We start from the raw sequence: 20,894 nt of genomic DNA on the forward strand, positions 1-20,894 counted from the left end.
TGTGTTCCACTCTCGGCAAACGCATAACTTTTTCAACGTAAATATTCTCTTCTCATGAACAGTTATTTAGCATCGTCGATTTCTCACCTGACTCGGCTTATTCAGGTGTTGGAACAAAGGTATAAATATGATTTTGCATGTAATGTTCCTTGAAAACATCGTTCGTCTTCATGAAATCGTGCTTATCCATGAATGCTTACTTGTTGGAAAATCTTTTGCATAACAAAGAGCTTTCTGGTGCAGCTAAATGGGGCTGTATATTTGGCGAAATTGAAGTTTCTGCTGAGGTTTTGACGAGCAATGTTATTCGTTGTCGAGTTTCTTCTCAGACGTGTTCCATTTTATATCACCTGCAGCAATGGCTGTTAAAAGTACAGCACAAGAGGAAATGAACTTGCTAGTTCATTTGGCGAAATTGTTCCATATTGTCTGAGGGAGAAAGTCGTTGGGTTGTTCAGTTGAGGAATGTGATAAGTGTAGGTTGAAAAATAACATATGTTCAACGGGAATGGGAAGTGCAAATGATTGAATATAATCTAAAGAGGGTTTGATTCTTTATTTGCTAAAGCAAAAGCTTTTTGAGTGTCTGATAAACAAAACAAAGTTCACGAAGATGGCAAAGGTCCACAGATTCTGGATGACAAATGATTATAAAATAATGGTTTTGACAGCTTTGTATTGATTTTTTGCAGAGAAGAAACAGTTATTGCTTACCCGTCTTTCTTCGGTGACCGTTAACCAAAATGTGGTAGATAACAATGCAGCAACTACGGCGGCACAAGAGGCCATAAAGGCTGCTTCCCGAGTTGCTCGGTCTGATGGGGCATTAGATGAGAATTTCACATTGAAAGGGTCCCTTGTTGCTGTTAGAAAATCAGCTAGCTCATGCAGCAGCTCTAATTCAAGCAGTTTCCAGGGCCGGTCATCCCATTTCAGACAATCGACTAAAGGCAACGATGATATGTCCGCAGTATCACTTGAATTTGGTATTCTTGGGTCTTGCAATAGACATCAAAAGATGAGTCATTTCGGAGACTAGTGGCACACTGCTGCTTCAGAGATCCAACACAAGTATCGTGGCTGGAAAGGAAGCAATGAGTTTTTGAAGTTAAGAAATCGAATCCTGAAAATTCAGGTACTTTACATCAATTATCTCTATTTATAGGGTTATTGAAACCTGCAAGAATGATTCTTAATAGCTGCTTCTGATGTCTCTTGACAATAAGTTCCCAAAGTTGCTTTTCATGTTTTCTCTTCTCCTTTGGTCTCTTGATAATGTGAATCAAAAGTTCATTCTGCATATAATTAATTTCAGGCTCATGTGAGGTGACACCAAGTTCGTAAACAATACAAAAAGCTTGTTTGGCCTGTTGGTATACTGGAAAGATAATCCTATGATGGAGGCGAGAAGGTGCTGGTCTACGGGAAATTCGGGTGCAAACTGCAATCGAAAACGCAGTACCAGATACTGGGACAGGTGATGAATATGATGCCTCACAGGATAAGTGCAAGTATAATGTGTAATAATAACCATGAAATACCTTGTGTGTCATGCGACTCGAAGCACCAACCTATAAGCTATATTGTCAAAAACTTGCGAGTGTGGCTCTAATCGGGCAAGTATTCATGCAAAATAACTTTCATTGTCAACCTAAGAAGCGCTCCTGAATCTGTAAACCCACAATGCCTCTCCACAAAGTATGAGAGACAGCTTCGACACGTGTATAATATTGATTGTTGGGAACTCGACCAGCGACATTTCGAAGATTTATCTTGAAGAAGTCAAAAGTTCCCTCAACGAAAACAAGATTTAGTACTTTGATAGTTATGTTTCCCTTGGCGTTAAAATATTAACATACAGCTTTGATGCTTTGGATCACAATTAATTGCAATTCTTCATACAGGTAGAGCAGAGGGGCAGTATTTTTAGAACCGATCCAAGTATCCCTCAGTACATAATCAAGGGTTTACTGATATGTGCAAAGATGAAAGTTTTGTGTTTGGTGGACACTGCATTTCTTATATAAGCCATAAGAAGAATGTTAAAGAGTCTGCATTGTTGTGGGCATGGTTTTGTAATGACGAAGATTCACTATTTTTAAACGTTGCTTAATTGTTATGGTACATCTTTCACTCATTATTTCGTTGTCTTTTGTCATCTCTTCTACGTTTTAATCAAAAACAAAAGAATGAGACATAATACCATCACTGCCCAGACATGATTATTTTTAACTAGCATCTTATAGAGACATTAATTATTCTATTGTAGTTAGCATCAACAAGCGTTTTGTAGTCCAACGGTTAGGATAATTGCCTTCCAAGCAATAGATCCGGGTTCGACTCCCGGATAACGCATTTCGTTTACAACGTAATTTTTATTCATACTATGTGTCAGATTGGTTTCTAGAAGTTGCTGTCTACTATTTTTGACTTCCCTTTGCCAACGCTATCCAGAGAGTTTTCTGAAGCAACCCAAAGTGCTTTTAAGCTCTAAGGAAACTGCTTCTGGAAGAGCATTGCATTGGGGTTCATGACCCAGCTCGTGAAGCTATTGAAGGAAGTTACATCCCTAAGAAATGCCCATTCACTGCTTACCGTTTCCAAGATGGCGAGGACTATCATCTTCATTTTCCAAGAAAAACCAAACGTACGAGAAGCCCCATTCGAACATCCGTGCTTTCTTTTGAAGGAAGGGAAATAGGATGGAATCGACATAAGATTTTATGTTAGGGATAAATTTATAAATTTTTTATAAAAATAAATTTATAAAATTATAAGAGGAGACAAAAACAGACTTTTAATAATAATAAAATATTTAAAATTTATGATAATTTGAGATATTTAGAGAGCCGGGTCCATCCCTGAATCACGTCATTATCGAACAGTGCAATGCAAGCCATTATCGAAGACCATGAGGTGCAACATGCTAGGTTGGTCCTTTGACAATGCGATTCTACTCCTCTCAGATTTTACGTTGGCTGTTAAATATGATTCATATGGGCTTGGGGTTGATAGGGGAGTGAAATGGAGGAGACCCCAAATTGAATAGAAATATAAAATTAAGTAATCGTTTAAGTTTTAGTAGGATCTTGTCAGATCAAGTCAAATCGGATACATATCGTGTCATGTCAATTTGAAGGTTCAAATCAGATCAGGTCAGATTCAAATCAAATCAGTTCGGGTCATGTTCAGGTTGATTTGACATCAGATTCAATTCGAGTTCGGATTGGGTTAATTTCAATTCTGATCGATATTAGTTCAGGTCAAAACGGTTTAGGTCCGAAGCAGTTAATTCAGGTTCGGATAGTTTTCAGTCAGATCTCGTTCAGATCGGGTTACATCATTGACAAACAAAATTCAGGTCGGATCTTATCGGGTACGAATTGAGTTCAAGTCGGTTATTTTTGGGTTAATTATTTTTTGTATTTCATAAATGAAAAATTGTAATTTGTAGTTGTATATGATTTGGAGTAAATTACAAAAAATATAAATAATTATGAGTCAATTTTAATAAAAATATAATTATAATGTCTAAATTAAATAAACATGAAATTACAAACAATAATTTAAATAAATTAAACAACATGCAAGGATGAGGGATCAAATCGAAATAATTATAAAATTTTAAGTTGAAATTAATATAAAAATGGACAAAATTGAATCTATTTAAAAAGATGGTGAAAAAAGTTTAAAGGGTTTGGAGATTATGATATAATATATAGAGTTTGAAATGAAGTTTATTATTTGATTTGTTGGGTTTGAAGTAAATTATAAAAATATAAATAAGTATGGGCCAATTTCATATACAAATATAATATGAAGGACTAAATTGAACAAATATGAAATTACAAGTTAAGATTTAAATAAATTAAACAACATATAGGGATCAAATCAAAATAATTGTAACTTGTGAAGCTGAAATTAGTAAAAAAATGGACTGAATTGCATTCATTTCAAAAGTTGAGAAATAAAAGTTTATAAAGTTTTGGATTTTATAATATAATTTTAAGGATTAAATTGATTAAACATAAAATTATAAATTATAATTTAAATAAATTAAACATCATTCAAGGTCATTCAAGGAACATTCAAATATCAAATTAAAAGAACTATAATATATATATATATATATATATATATATATATATATATGTATATAATATATAAATATTTGAAATAAATACAAGTATATTTTATTAATATAAGCTCGTATTACAAATTACATAACTCAATATTTATAAAAACCCATTTGTAAGCCTAATATAAAAAGTATATATGTATATATATAAAAGTCCATATTATTAATATAAGCCCATTTGTATCGCAAAATACATAACACAATCTACTTGTGTGTGTATATATATATTAAACTTATATTATATAATATGTATATGTATACATACTTATCATTGATCAATGGTATATATACATATGCATGTACATAAGTATAAATATATGTTTAATATATATATATATATACTTATCATTGATCAAATGTATGTACATATGTATGATGTATATATATAAGTACATATATATATAAAGTATAAGTATATATATATATATATATAAAGTATATACATAAGTATATATAAGTATATATATAAGTATATATAATATATATAATTACATATATATAACGTATGAGTATATAATCTATATAGTATAAATATATAAACTATATAGTATATATATAAAGTATATATGTATGATGTATGTAAATAAGTGTATATATATATATATATATATATATATATATATATATATATATATATATATATATATATATATATATATATCATTAAACATAAGTGACTAAAATAAAATATTCTAAAATTAACATTCACATTTAATGACTAGAATTAGAATGTATACATGACTAAATTGCATTGAATTGAAAATTCAATAAGAGATTTGCAATTAAACCATGAATGAAGTGAAATAAATAAAAAACTAAATAACAAAATAAAAAATATTGATAATTAGAGGAGTGCGAGCCTAATTAAATTAAAATATTTTATTGGACACTAAAACCAATCCCACCTATTACCACTTCTAAATTTCCAAAAAAAATCAATTTTCCCTAAAAAAAATCTTTCTTTTAATAAATTTTCCCTCTAAAAATAAATTTTCCCTCCAAAAAATAATATTTCTTTAAAAATTTTAAAATTTCAATCTCAAATAAAATTCATCTTTTATATATATTTTAAAATTTTAAGATAAATTATATTTAAATTATTAATTAATTATTACATAAAAATAAATTAAACTTATAAATATTTAAATTGATTTTATATAATCTAATAAAATCATATTCAATAACTAAGTTATTTAATGAAATTAAATAATTTATTATTATTAAGATTTATAATATAAAGATTATAATTGATATAAAAGTAAAAATATTAATTTAATTATCATAACTAATAATTTGTTTTATCTTTTAAAATGTAATCATATTAGTTATCATAGTTTATTATAAATTCAAAATCTCACAACTTCATCAATTGTAACTTATAAATCATGTAAATATCAGATCAATTCAATAACATGTCGAATCATTTACAAGTTAAGTTAATTACATGTCAGGTAATACCAATTATTTACCATGTTAATCTCGGGTTCAGATTCATTTCAGTCGGATGCAGGTCGAGTTCGGTAATCATATTATCGGTTCAATTTCGGTCCAGATCATTCTCAGATCGGGTGCAGGTTCGGTTCAAATCCACAATTTCCAAGTCTAACTCGGGTACAAGTAAACACCAATTCGAATTCCAGTCGATTTCGGATCACCACTGCTCAGGTCACAAACAGTTTTGACTTGATTCAGTTTCAATCAATCTTACAGGTCGGGGTCATCTTTTTACATCCCAGTCTATCAGGGTTAATATGGACGAGACTTTTGTGAGGGAAACAAAGGAAATAATCATTGGGGTTGTTGTCAAAGATCATAATGGAATGGTGATAAGAGGCGTAACACACATAACATGTATACGTCTCGAAGTACGAGTTATAAAAGTTATATTAACCTTTCAGACATTTCTTGATCATAAATGCTTAAATTTTTAACTTAAAAACTTTTTCCTTATATTTCAACTTAAAAACTTTTTCCTTATTCCTATAAATCATAAAATAATATTTGATCGTTGAAATCGAAATAGAGTTCAAGCAGTAATTATGCAGTTTAGTGATGTTTCATAACTATATAAAGCTGCCTAAATATTACTTAATTTAAAAACCATTAAAACATAGTGTTTATACTATTCATTCATAAATACGATTATAACTAAAATTAGCCAAAATTAAGAATAATCCTAGTTTGCTATTACATACCATTTTAAAATAAATTCAACAAAGCATACCATCAAGCGTAATGTACATGCCACTAATAAATCAAAGATATGTTGTCTTACTGATTCTGTAGGTAGGTTTGACTTCCAAACGATGCTCAGAAAGGTCCTCACTTCACATTCTTTTCTATATTCGAGCCTATGCATGAAAATCATCACGCGCTAGGTAGAACTTAGAGAGACAATAATATAAATAAAGTGATATTAAACATAAATTCAAATAAAGTATACAAAATAAAATTGTAATTGAAATAAAAACATTAAAACTTTCAAACCGAGCTAGTCATGTCGTTTTCCTCTTGAAAGCCTGAAAATCGTCATCTCATGATTTTATCAAAAATCATGTAAATCAACATCAAATATCATAAACAACTCATGTTTTTTTCATTCGAACATATTTCAGAACTTTCATTTCAATTCCATATTCCTTTATTTCATATTATTATCATAACTTTCACATGTACTTTTATAGCCCAATGTATATGTAAGAGAATAAAAGGTATATGAGTAAGACGAGTGTGCACAATAAGCACTTCAGTGCTATCATCGTAATCATAATATGAACTGTAAGTGCATTTATATCACTTGCACCAACGGTGCTACACATAATGTACACAAATGTACCATATCATAATCATAATCATAATCACTCCACCTCATGGCATGCCAATTGTACCTACGACTCTCAATGTTACATACAATGAGCTTTCAAAATATATCTTATTCGTTTCATAATCAATATTTCAACTCAAAATCGTTTTCCAATCATTCTCATAAAAATCATAATTTGGGCAGTTCATAACATATACATTCATAAGACTTTATATAAACATTATGAAAATAATCCGTATTTAAAATAGAAAACATACTTTAAATAATACGAGGTTGACTTATCACAAGTTGTCCTCAATCAAAATAGCTAAATAAATAAATAAATTGTATTCAATTTGACACTTTATCAATAAATCAAAATATAAATCCTCACTAAGCTTTAAAATTAATCATTTGTTTTCAAATGCTTTAACTACACAATTTATCAAAATTTCATATTATGGTAGTTTGCATTACCTTCAAAGAAATATTATTTTGTATTAATACACATACTTTAAAAATTGTTTTTGTCTTTGTCTGCTGGGTTTTGAAATTGAGAACCTTTCATTATTTTCTCTTTTGAATTTCAACAATCAAAGTCAATTTGGGAACTCAGAGTTTTAAAAAAGTATTTGAGCATCTGGGTCGGTGTTTTTTCCTTGGGGACTTGAAGTGTGAGCATATATATTTTCATCTAATTTTCTCGTTTTATTTGTTCTTTTTTATTAACCTAAAATATTCATAATCATATTGTTGTTTTTGTTTTTAGTTTTTAGCTTGCATTTTTCGCTTTAAACGTGAATGCTGATTTTTTTTCTGTAAAGTGTATGCAGTTTGAGTTTTTTTTTTTTACGAACTGTAATTTTACTTTGATTCTGAATTTATAAATTTTACGAACTGTTGGTGGTTTAAAACTTAGTTTTGTAGTTACCTTTGTTTAAATCCGTTTGGTTACCCGTTTGGATTCCTTTTTCATAGTTCCTCATAGCTTCGTTCTATAGATGATTACTTGAGGTCATGTCATTCTTTTAGATCTCATAGGGCATATAGGGGGAGGGTTAGACAGAGTGGTGTCAAAGAGACTAGATTTAGAGTTTGTTTGTTGAATGTAGGCACATTAAATGCTAGGCTGTTGGAGCTGACCGACGTACTTAGTAATAGGAAAATATATTTTGCATGTATTCAGGAGACTAGGTGGAAAGAGGCTCGAGCCAGAGAGTGTAATGGGTACAAGTTGTGGTATTCAGGCGTAGATAACGCTAGAAATGGGGTGGGTATCTTGGTATCCTCTAAGCTCAAGGAAAATGTAGTCGAAGTTTGTAGATATCGGGATAGGATCTTGATGATTAAGGTTATTATAGAAGAGGAAGTGGTGAATGTCCTTTCAGTGTACGCCCCACACGTTGGCCTAGGTGAGGGGGAGAAACGTTGCTTCTGGGATCAGTTAGATGATGTACGTAGGAGCATTCTGGAGGACCAAAGAGTTTTCATAGGGGGAGACTTCAATGGCCATATAGGTAGTGCAACCGACGGGTATGACGGTGTTCATGGGGGTTTCGGTTTTGGCAGTAGGAACGAGGAGGGGCGTTCGTTGCTTGATTTTGCTACTGCTCACGATATGGTGGTCACTAACTCTTTCTTTAACAAGAGAGATGTGAACTTGATTATGTTCCATAGCGGGGGATATTGTACCCAAATCGACTACATCTTGGTTCGAAATCGGGATCGATGGGCTTGCATTGACTGTAAGGTGTTCCTTGAAGAGGCTTGTGCTTCACAACACAAATTGTTGGTTTTGGTGTTTCGCGTACGCCATGGGCGGAGCACCCATAGGAGGGCTAAACTTGGTAAACCTAGGATCCTTTGGAAGAACTTACATGGAGCGACAACTGATGACTTTAGGAGTAAGGTTTTGTCTAATACAGATTTTAGAACTACAAACTCAAATAATGCTGATATGTTATGGAAAAATATGGCAAGTTCCATCAGAGAGGTGGGAAAAAACACCCTTGGGTTGTCGAAAGGGAAGGTCAAGGAGCATAAAGAATCGTGGTGGTGGAATGACGAAGTCCAAATTAAGGTGAAGACAAAGCAAACTTGCTTCAAGGAGTTTCTACAATGCAAATACGACGAAGAAAGATCGAGAGCTAAACAAATATACAAGGAAGCAAAGCGGGAAGCCAAGAAAACGGCGGCTAAAGCAAAGGAAAAGGCATACGAGGAAATGTACAAGAGATTAGACACCAAGGAAGGACAAAACGGCATCTTCAGACTTGCAAAATCCAGGGAGAATAGGAAAAAGGATCTAGGTAGCATTAGGTGTATTAAGGACAACAATGGTGTTCTTTTAGTGAAAGATCATGATATTAAGAGGGTTTGGGGTAGTTACTTCTTTGGCTTATTTAATGACGATGCCTCCCCTGTAGAGATAGTATCGTTGATGGGCCAGCCGACCATCATACTACGGCAAATGACTGCCCTACAAGTAGGATTGGGATTGAGGAAGTCAAAATGACTCTTAGAAAGATGGGGAGGGACAAAGCTGTCGGTCCAGATCAAATTCCTATCACTGTGTGGTTGGTCCTAGGAGAAGAGGGAGTTAAGTGGTTGACCAACATCTTTAATATTATTTTAGAGACTGCCAAGATGCCAGAGAGGAGTGGAGAGAGTCTACGGTGATACCAATCTTTAAGAATAAAGGAGATCCCCAACGTTGTGGCAACTACAGAGGTATTAAACTACTCAGTCATACCATGAAGCTATGGGAAAGGGTGATAGAGGCTAGGTTGAGACAGGTTACTAGGGTTTCAGAAAACCAATTTGGCTTTATGCCAGGCAGGTCTACTACGGAGGCAATTCATCTACTTCGACGGCTTATGGAGAAATATAGGGAAAAAATAGAGATCTTCACATGGCGTTAATTGACCTTGAGAAGGCGTATGATAGCGTTCCCCGCGATACGATCTGGAAGACCTTGGAAACGAGACGGATCACAACTGCTTATATCCGGGCGATTCGTGATATGTACTATAGATCTACTACATATGTCAGGACTATAGTTGGCGACACCGAGGCATTCCCGGTGGAAATCAGACTCCACCAAGGGTCGGCTCTTAGCCCTTACATCTTCGCCTTGATTATGGACGATATCTATTGTGCGACACCAGATGGTGTTCCATGGTGTATGCTTTTCGCTGACGACATTGTCCTAGTTGCTGAAACAAAAACTGAGCTGAATAGTAGACTGGCTACCTGTAAGACTGCTTTGGAAGAAAAAGGTCTTAGGATCAATATTGAAAAGACAGAGTATTTATGTTCAAACTTCAGTGGGAACCAAAACGATGAAGATGTAGAAGTATGCATAGAAGGATACGTTCTCCCCTCAAAGGATTGTTTTAAGTATCTAGGGTCTATGATACATAAGGATGGGGGTGTAGATGATGACGTTACACACCGTATAAAGGCGGGATGGCTAAAGTGGAGGGCAGCTACTGGAGTTTTGTGTGACAAGAAGGTGCCTCAAAAACTTAAGGGAAAATTTTATAGAATGACAATAAGACCAGCGCTGTTGTATGGATCAGAATGTTGGGCAATCAAGAAGGATCACGTAAGGAGGGTGGAGGCCGTAGAAATGAGAATGCTTCGATGGGCATGTGGTAAGACTCTATGGGACATGACACCAAACTCTGCTATTAGGATGTCCTTAGGGGTGGTGTCTGTATCCGAAAAATTGAGAGAGGGAAGACTACGGTGGTTTGGGCATGTCCTTAGGCGACACCCGTCGGATGCGGTCAGGAGGGTAGAGTCGATTACAGTCGACGGTGCCAGAATGAGAGGACGACCAAGGCGGAAGTGGGAAGACTGCTTAAGATCTGATTTGAAGGATTTAGCCCTTACCGAGGACATGACCTTTGATAGGAAATTATGGAGACTTAAGACCAGGGTAGTCGATTAGTGCGGGTCACATCCATAGGGTGTAGCATTTCTGTCTTCTTTTAATGTCTTTATAGTAATTCTCATGACTTCTACTTTTTATACGTTTTGTCATTGGAATTAATGAAGGCTTAGAACTAGGGTAGCGGATTAATGTTGCCTTAGTTTAGGTTTTAACCCTTTTAACTTTATTAATTCTCGTAGTTTGCTATCGTTCAACTTTTGTGTATCATTCTCTTCATGTTTCCTCTCTTTAATTTTAGTCGGGTCTTAGGTTTCTATCTATATGCTGAGATTATTATGCAGGGATTTATTAGCAAGGATTACTTCCCATTATATGACGCGCATATGAAGATTGTATATGAAGACTGTTCAAATATTTATTTACTTATTTATTTATACATGCATTGCATTTTATCTTTATTTTTAATTTTCTGACTGCCGGAGGTCTTCCACGGAAGCTGCTCTTAACCATGCGTTGGGGGCAGCCTACTACTCTACCTCCCCCTTACCCCATTGCATATGGGAATAGGGTTTTGTTGTTGTTGTTGTTGCATTTAGTTCCACTTGTACAATTTATAGTGAATTTTTTACGTTGACTTACAGAAGTTGTTTTGAACAAATTTTGGTGCTCTGTTTTCTGACCTATCATCTATTAAAAATTCATATATCTTTGTACACTACTCAAAATAATTATCCGTTTGTTTTAAACAAAACTAGACTGATATACAAATTCAACGATATAAATATCATCCTCTAATCATTTCCTTATAATTTATAGTTATTTTCTAAACTTACAGTTCAAATCTTGAATTCTAGGCACTTTCCTTAATTAGCTTCCTTAACTCATTCCATACTTCTATTACTTACCGAATGAACATATAGGTTTGAATCACAATTCACATAACATTAGGAGTCACTTCTTAACGTAGTAACTCAGAATTAGCTCATCGCAAGCCAATGTTTGTTTGATAACATAAATACAAATTAAATGCACTCACATTTACCTCTTTATCAAACCTTCTCCATGATAATCTTCTCAATCCTGCATCTTTTCCTTCCCTTTTGAGTTACTTGGATCACTAGATTTATCGTGGTTTGACGATATTATATAATAACATAAAATATTCAAACTATATGTTAGTATCAAACTAACATAATCTAAGCTTAAATAGTAATTCAATAGAAATAAAAATCGATACTTAAATCAATATAAAATTAAATCATGTTTCCCATCAAAATTTCAAACTTCTCAAAATGTATATTCGGTCTCATAAATATTTATTTCCATTATCAACCCTTCAACTTGTGCTAAATATACACTCAAGCCATTAATTATGAATTCTTTCTAAAATTCACCTTATCTTTTCCATTAAATTCATAATTATCCTTCTCCATTATGATCATTACACTTTAATTTCTAAAATTTTCAGCACCTTAATAAAACTCCCAAATCAATACTTTAGCATTCAAAAACTTACAATTTCATCCCAAAGCTTCTTAGACTTTTCGAATTTAACCATCCATCTATTTAAACTTGTAATTTGATCCCAACTCAGTAATTTAAACTCAGGAATCAACATGCTATTAAAATTTCCAGAATTGTTCTATTTTACCCAAATGATACTTTCACATTTGAAAACTTGCAATCAAATCCCCAATTTCCTATAACTTTTCGAATTCCACCTCAAAGTTTACCAAATTTGCAAATTGGCTCCACTCAACTTTCTAACTTAAAATTTCCAACATTTCAAATATTAAAATCCACATTGAGAACCCCAAATATCACATTCTTGCAATAATATCCCACAATTCTCAAATCTTGCATATTAGCCTTGTTACTAACTCAAGGTTCCAAATTGATCCAAATTAATCTCAAAATCATATAGAATACTTCTAATATCAATTCTAGACTATAGGAAATTTTTCAATATTTCCCCCCTAATTTTCTTCATATGGAAGAATACTTCAAGTGGTCTAAGGCTTGATTTTCACTCAATTTCAAGCATGAATTCAACTTCCTTACATCAAATTCATGTTATTCTAATCATCAAATCTTCAAATTACATCAAAATCCAAATATTCCCAAAAACTCTACTATGGTCGAACCAATTACATGACCTTACACATCAGTTAATTCATCACACATGCTTTAGAATTAATCTCCAACATCAAAAACATAATAATATTCCATAAATCCTTCAAAATCATAAGCCCTAATTTTTCAATCTCAACATATAAGCTTATTCATCATGTAATATTTATACCAAATGATAGAAAATTTCATGTAGATTAATTCTATATATAATAGCTTAATCCAAAAATCAAGTATATAACTTCAAAAATCAAATTAACGAACTTATCTTGGTATACATGAAACTTTCGGCCAGCTTGAAGAAAATAGGCTGAAAATTTTTCTTCTCTTTATTATTCTAGGATAAATTTCTAATACACTTGGCATAAATACAAATGAAATGAATTTAAAATTTATTTAATGAGAAATTCCACTTATACCATTAATGAATCTTGAAAATTACTAAATGTCATTGTCATATCCTCCATTAAAATATTCCTTAGTTAAAGATGAACCAATTTGACCTTGACTCTCTACTTTGTCCATGCAATTTTTGAAAATTATATTTTAGTCACTACATTTTTCACTGTTGGCCAAATCTGAAAAATTACATTGATCTGAGCTAAATTTCTCTGATCTAAAATATGTAAATAATATTTCCAACCAATATCTAACATCCTTCAAATTTTTGTGAAATTCCAACTCAATCCGATTATCCGATTTCTATACCAAACTTTATAGCTTTATTGCTTTTAACACAAATTCCATACCAAAAATTTGATTCTCACGAAAATTCTTGTTTTAGGTCAAAATGTTAATTTACCAGCAAAAATATATAACTTTTTAAAATTATATTTTTGGGGTCTCTAAATTTTTACAAAGTTTATACTTTAACCAACAAACTTTCAAAACTTACATTTTAGTCACTAGTAAAAATTTGGGGTATTACAGGAGGATTATATATATATAGTCATAGGAGGACTTGCTCATAAGATCAGGGGATTACAATCTGCGGGACTTGTTGAGGCTAAAGTCTTTTTAGAAGGCATAAGCTCGGCCGATGAGAATGACTGGGAATTTTTACAATCTTAAACGAATTAAACAACAGTAAATTTTACAATAATTTATGAAATTTTGTTGTTGAAATCATTAGTGGATTAACACTAGAGCTTGTTGTTGAATCGTATAATTTATGAAATTTTTAATCTAGATTTGAGCTAAGAAAACTCGGAATTTTTAATCTAGATTTGATCTAGAACAAACACGTAAGAGAAGAAAAAAAACAACTAAAGTTTTTCAATAATAATTTTAAGAGTAAACTACATGAACGGTCCTTTTTATTTCCAGTCTATTCTGTTTTGGTCATTGGTTTCTTTGAAAAAGGACGATGGACACGATGAGTTATTTTTAAGGTTGAAGTTTGGAGTGGAACTAAAAGCTCATGCTATAAAGTTATCTTCCGCCTAATTCCTCATCAAGTCCTTACAGGTTACATGATACACCTATGTTACATACAGTTGAAGCTTTACATGATACACCTATGTTATATACATTTGAAGCTTTACATGATACACATATGTTATATACATTTGAAGCTTCCTTAGATACTTACAGAGTAGTTGATCGACTAGAGGAGTTTGATTTTCCTGTATTCCTTTTCTTCTTGTCTTTCATTTACTACTTTTGTTCCCCAAACATACAAGGGTGGAAATTTGATGGTTGAGTTGGGTTCTGGTCGGATGTAGTTCAAGTTATGTCATTTTGAGATTGTTTATGGTATGACCATCTTGATTTATGGTCACTCTGGGTTTCACTTTGCCCAGTTTTGGGTCATTACTTTTTAAAATAGTTACGTACATATATGTTAAGCATCTAACCTAGGTGGTATAAGACCACAAGAAACCTAATACTCAACAGATGTGGGATCACACTACTTTAACGCTTCCCCTTATGTGTAGTCATAGGGCTACACGTAAACAACCTCAGTTGGGTTCATAGAAATATCGAGAGTTAATAGACATGGGATAACACTATTTAACACCCCCGTCACATGTTGCTTGACAAGGGCCTACATATGGACGACCTCACATAGGTAATAGGTAGCAAGAACGAAACCCACTTTGGCTCTGTTATAATGTTAAAGATTCAACCTGAAAGTAATTGGCAATAAGATACTCAAACATGAATATAAGATCACAAGTAACCCAACACTAAACAAATGTGGAATAACCCAGTTGACCTATATGATTTCGTAAGTTGAAGAATAAAAGTTATGCTCAATTAAAGTTCTGGATTTTCTAGGTACGTTTACCTTTAACTTATGTCGTTCAAGTTTCGGCAGTGACTATTAGAATCAAGTGGGTTGGATTAGGGCCTTTCGGGCATCTTCCGTCAGCTTGGGTCGGATTTTTCATGTTGAACATGCATAATCCCCTTTCTTGAATTCCCTTTTGTGTTTCTTTTATATTCATTTGTAATATTATTTACTGGGAACAGGGTTGAAAATCGTTCCATCTTTTTACCTATTCGCTACCAGCAAGTGAATGGTACCAGTGATTCATGCACTTTCTTCTTCCCAACATTGCTGTTTCTTTCTTGTGGGAAGATCTTGGTCGACGGCATTTGATGGAAATCCTTGCAGATGGGACTGACCCATCAAGGTAAAAAAATTACAACATCAATAAGATTTCTGACCATCCGCCTGTTGATGTTACAGGCCCTGATAGAGCTTTACGGGTTACCATCCTAAAAGAAGAAAAAGTAAATGTTGTTAAGATCAGTGACTGGTTGCCTCAAAGAGAGCCTTCAGCAATAATTAGCGGAAGGATTCCTTCCTCGTTATCTAGAAAGGAATCTCATGAACTGCATTCTACATCGGAATGTGAGTTCCATTTCATTTTCGAGCTTGTTGAGCTTGGCTTGTCCATTGTTGACCATACACTTGAGGAGTTATTATACCTGTCGGTGCAAACTCTTGATTTGACACATTCAGCTGGCTTGGGCTCTGGTTGTGGCAGGTATGTCTGCTTTAATAGATTCTGGAATTCTACAATACAACAGGATTCATGTTACCACTATAAAAATTTGTTTGCCCCACAGAATTGCTTCCAGAAAATAAGTAATAAATAAATAACTGTATTTTTTTGTTTGAACCATTCATTGCACGCCACATGTACAATTTTATACTTGGTTTTATTCATTCAACTATTGTGTATCATTTACTTATCTATGCCCTGCTATTGCTGGGAATTATATTTCTAGTGATAAATTGTATATCAACTCATTTTGGATTTTCCTCGTTACGTTCAATTGATATAAGATTGCTTATTGCAAGTACACTTGTGTATAAATTACACAGACGAAAAAGGTTCTAAAATTTCTCATGTAAATTAAGTAATAGGGGGCACCGTACCTTCTTTCTCCTTTAACACCTCAAAGAAGGCTCTAAATTTTTTAGTCTAAACCTTGGATTTTTGACATTCTCTTCTGCAAACTACCAAGTAAACTGTCTAGCGTCTACTTATCATGTAGGCAGAATAGCCATCCAAAATTGTAATTTCTTCTACTGAAAGATTTTCCTGTTGTTTACCTATTTGTGAATGTTGTATGGATTATGTCGTTATTTCAGGTTCAAATTAAGAATGAGAGGTATTCAAATGGATAACCAATTGCCATTAACTCCAACACCAGTTCTCTTCAGTCCACAGAAATTGGGCAGGAGACGTAATATTATGAAAATTTCAGCGACTATGCAGACAAATAGATCAATAGATCTATGTGTCTATCCATATATTGGTTTCAATGTGAGAATGGTAAATCTCAATATCCTGAGCAGAGTTTATTATTTTCCCCAAATCTCAGTCACTCGGTGTCGTTAATTTTTATTGTCTTATGACCAGGGGCCTGATAATTCTTCATTTTTGATAAACATTCATGAACCTATTATATGGCGCATACATGAGATGACGCAGCAGGTCAATCTCAGTAGATTATATGATACTAAAGCTACAGCTGTGTCAGTTGATCCAATCATTCAAATTGGGTATGCGAGAACCTTCTTCAATTAAGATATTAAAAAAATGTGTTTTGCTCGGTACTTGATTGTTTGGGGCTTATCACCTGTATTTTACTGGAAATGCCAGCGTTCTCAACATCTCAGAAGTTCGACTAAAAGCGTCAATGACTATGTCACCTAGTCAGCGTCCTACGGGAGTACTTGGTTTATGGGCATCCCTAATGACTGCACTAGGGAACACTGAGAATATGACTCTATGTTTTACATCTAATCCCTTTTTCCTTTTTCCCTCATTTGTAGATCTTTCAATAGTTCGACCTTCAGTTCTCTGGCTGGATCTGGAAAACCACTTATGTTAGTACATGGAAGCTAGAAAATAGCATGTTGTATAAATATCTGTTACGTGTCATACCCTCAAAATGCATATCTCAAAGTTGCAGTCAATAGGTTGATGGAACTTATTTTGGATCAAATATGTTGTATATGGAACTTATGTTGTATAAATATCTTGTTTGAATGAAACAGAAGCGGGTGAGGGATAAAGTGAATAAACCATATTTCACCGGTTAGCGATAGCAATGCCGTTGCAATGAATCCGAAGGAAGTGAGTTCTGCCTGGTCACCAGCTTTTGGCAGCAGCAACTAACCTGGGAATGACAAGTTAAAGCATCCATTATGAATGGCTGAGTGCTACAAATTTTGCTTTGCTTCTTTGGGTAGAGCTTGTAAATGGCATTATGGGATGATCATACTGCTTGAATGGAAATTAAATACAAGTTTTTTCATAGAAAGCTTATGTTAGTAAATCTCCTATATTATATAATCAAAGTCCATGGGGTACGCCTCTTGAAATGTATGCATAAACATTTTTGTTCTATGCTTTGATAAATGTAGTTAATGATGAAGCAAAATGTCCAAAATGGGTATCGATGCATTCTTTATTTTTTTGAAAGAGTAAAGTATACAAATGGTATCAGCAACCAACATTCTAAGATAATTGTCCAAAAGAAATGTTGGCTTTGGGATCCACTCCTATTATTGTTTCAGAAATTTTGCATTACCAAATGAAAACAATCATTATTGTTTCAGAAAATATGCATTACCAAAAGCCCTATATTTAAGTTGCCACAGGTAGGCCAAATATCTTAGATATTCAACAAGGGACAAGTTGAAACAACTAAGAAAATAAGTTTGGTAGTGGTCAGGAACCAGCAAAAGTAAAAAGACTCCTTATTTTTGCATCTACATTAACTGATCAAAAAGCCCTTTTTATAAACTACGAAGGAACATGGATGGAGGCCTGTTATCTTGAAACTCATTAATATTTTTCTGTGTTACCAACTTGCCATCAAAACCAGTTAGTACTATTTCACAACTTGGCAGGAATAACTCACAGCAACAAGATGGTGGCCTAGAACACTATGTTCTCAATCTTCTTCTGCTGAACCAGTTCTTACTGGTAGACCAAGACAACAGTCATGCTCTCCTTCAAGAGGACGTTCCCCTAATGGTGCTACGCTGCATGTAAGTGAGAGCTATGTTCCTGCAGTAAGTTGTGGCTACTCAAAAATTACTGAGAACATGAGCCCTGTTGTAATTGGAACTAAAATGGTTGAGAGGGTGATAAACATGCAGAAACCGACACCATCCAAGCAAGAAGATAAACATTTTCCTCATGTTATCTTGTCTGGGAATTCTTCATCAGTCGTCACTAGACAGTTCAGGCTTCAATAAATGGCATGTTTCTGCATTGGATTTTTCTTCCAATATATAATCAATCAACCTCTTCCAAATTATATATCAGATTAACTTCCCCAAATACATTTCAATTCTAGACTTATAGTACGAGACTAAAAACACCATATAATAGTAAGAAAACAAATGGTACTTCAAGACACTAAACAAACATCAATTCATACTAGTTAACCATGTAAACGACTATCAATGCAATTATACAAATTAGAATATTTGTAATCAGATTCAGGAACAATAAACTAGAGAACCTAATTGCATATATCAGAATCACATACCTGATACTAGCCAGCTAGTCTGACCAATTCCCAATGTAGTTATCCAACAAATCCAACACCTTATGGAGACCGCCATCGGATCGAACACGAGGTAAAAGCCGATCCAATGCCATCGCTTCCCTAACCCTAGCCTCTCTCAATAAACTCCCAACCACCCTTTTTCTAAGACCCTCCCCAGGTAAAAGATGAACCCTCAACATATCCCTCAAAACCATCAATCCCTCCAGAACCAACCCACCACCACACAACCCACCAACCAAAACCCCATAGGCAGACTTGTCCACCATGGAATCATAAGGAGACCCGGGCCTGAGCATCCATTTATACACTTTTAAAGCATCTTTAGGCCTACCCTTTTTGAGAAAAGAAGCAATGAGCATGGTGGAGATGGGGGTCACGTACGGGTGACCTCGAGGGATACGGTTGAGGAGTGACATGGGCAGTTTCAAGTCGGGCTGGAGGGTGAGGGAGTGAACGAGGATTGGGAGTGAGAGGGAGTCGGGGTTGTGGGGAGGATTGGGGAGAGTGAGTGCGGCGGTGATGAGGTGGATAGCGGTGGCGAGGTGGTCGGAGAGGCAGAGGCGGGGGAGGAGGAGGTTGATGGTGTGGGTGAGTGAGGGAACAGTTTGGGGTTTGGGGTCTAGATAAGCGTGGGTTAGGTTTGGAATGGTTGAGAAGGAAGGTGTAGCTTGGGGTTTCTGGGAGTTCATCTTCCACTTGAGAGTCTTGTTCGCATTTCGTATTGCCATCTTCCTCAGCATCTGCGATTTTACAACAATTCTACTCATTTTCAGGATCCAACTTAAGGGTAAATCTATTCAATAAAAAAAAAGGGTAAGGGTGAAACAATTTCATCATATATATATATATATATATATATATATATATATATATATATATATATATATATATATATATATATATTGTTAATTATAAAATAAGTGTCTAAACTACACCTATTTTTAAATAGGTACCCAAACATTTTTGAATCATAAAGATATTTAACGTTACAAACGTTATTATTTTAGGTATCAAATTGTAACTATCGTTAATTTTCTTCGTTAAGTGACACATGTCATATTCTGGTGATTTTAAAAATTTTATTTAAAAAAATAAAAAAATATATTATTATATTTATAAAAAAAATCCTAATTTTTCTTAAATTAAAAAAAATTAAATCCCTAAAAATCCTAAATCCCTAACCTTAACCGACCAACATTGCCCTTATCGCCCACGGTCACCGCTCCCGACGTAATCTTTACCATCTTCATAGTCATACGCCGCTATAGTTTTTGTCGTTTGATTGTCATAATCGCATGGTGTCGCTATTTTCAACGTGGGGTTCACAATGTACAAACGTTGATTTGTCGTAATTTCATAGGTTTATTGATTATTGGAGAAGGTAAAGTCAGGTTAAGCTTCGTAGATAGCAAAAGGTAATGGCAGGCATGAGTTTAGGTGTTGAATGAGGGTTTTTAAAGTTTTGAGATTTTTTTTGATTTTTTTGATTTTATTTTTAAAGGGTAAAGTATACAATTGTTACTTTCGTTTGAGTTTTATGAACTTATGATTACTAGATTAAAAAGATATAATATATGGTCACTTTCGTTTCCTTTTAATTAAGACGTGGTCATTGGGGCATTAGCTGTTGTGAGTTGGATGACATGTCATATTAGTAAAAATATTTAGTTTTTATTTAAATCCTTAAACTTTAAATAAATTATTAATCATGGATCTTTTTGTAAACTCAAAACAATTTATGAATAAAAAATCAATTTACCCATATTTTTTTTATAAATTTTCTTCCCCAGATCTATCTTTTCTGCCGCTTCCCCAGCTTCATATCTAAACCACTGTTTCATCTCTAAGGCTAGCTCTTACATAATATGAGAAAACTCTCA

The 20,894-nt window shown here is 33.7% G+C and overlaps 1 protein-coding gene, 1 non-coding gene and 1 pseudogene across 3 annotated transcripts; 2 read left to right on the forward strand and 1 right to left on the reverse strand.

Moving 5' to 3' along the window:
- Positions 1-41: 41 nt before the first annotated feature.
- Positions 42-18,697, forward strand: LOC120181808 (annotated as a pseudogene).
- Positions 2,283-2,355, forward strand: TRNAG-UCC. The gene has a single exon. It is a non-coding gene; the product is annotated as a tRNA-Gly (tRNA).
- LOC120181806 (pentatricopeptide repeat-containing protein At1g12775, mitochondrial-like) lies at positions 17,038-19,804 on the reverse strand. Of its 2 annotated transcripts, none has more exons than XM_039186863.1 (2): positions 18,994-19,804; positions 17,038-17,610 (listed from the first exon to the last, which is right to left on the reverse strand). In XM_039186863.1, the coding sequence occupies exon 1, from the start codon at positions 19,779-19,781 to the stop codon at positions 19,008-19,010; it is 774 nt and encodes a 257-aa protein (XP_039042794.1). In that variant the 5' UTR covers positions 19,782-19,804; the 3' UTR covers positions 17,038-17,610; positions 18,994-19,007. The 2 variants fall into 2 exon arrangements, with proteins under 2 accessions (XP_039042794.1, XP_039042795.1); XM_039186864.1 differs by lacking the exon at positions 17,038-17,610 and adding an exon at positions 18,235-18,708.
- Between the last annotated feature and the right edge of the window lie 1,090 nt (positions 19,805-20,894).

Source organism: Hibiscus syriacus, unplaced genomic scaffold (assembly GCF_006381635.1).
Source record: "Hibiscus syriacus cultivar Baekdansim isolate YM2019G1 unplaced genomic scaffold, ASM638163v2 tig00112535_pilon, whole genome shotgun sequence".
In the NCBI taxonomy this organism is placed as follows: domain Eukaryota; kingdom Viridiplantae; phylum Streptophyta; class Magnoliopsida; order Malvales; family Malvaceae; genus Hibiscus; species Hibiscus syriacus.

Coding starts and splice junctions, on each gene's coding strand:
- LOC120181806 (XM_039186863.1), bottom strand. CDS start 19,781: ATGAGTAGAATTGTTGTAAAATCGCAGATGCTGAGGAAGATGGCAATA.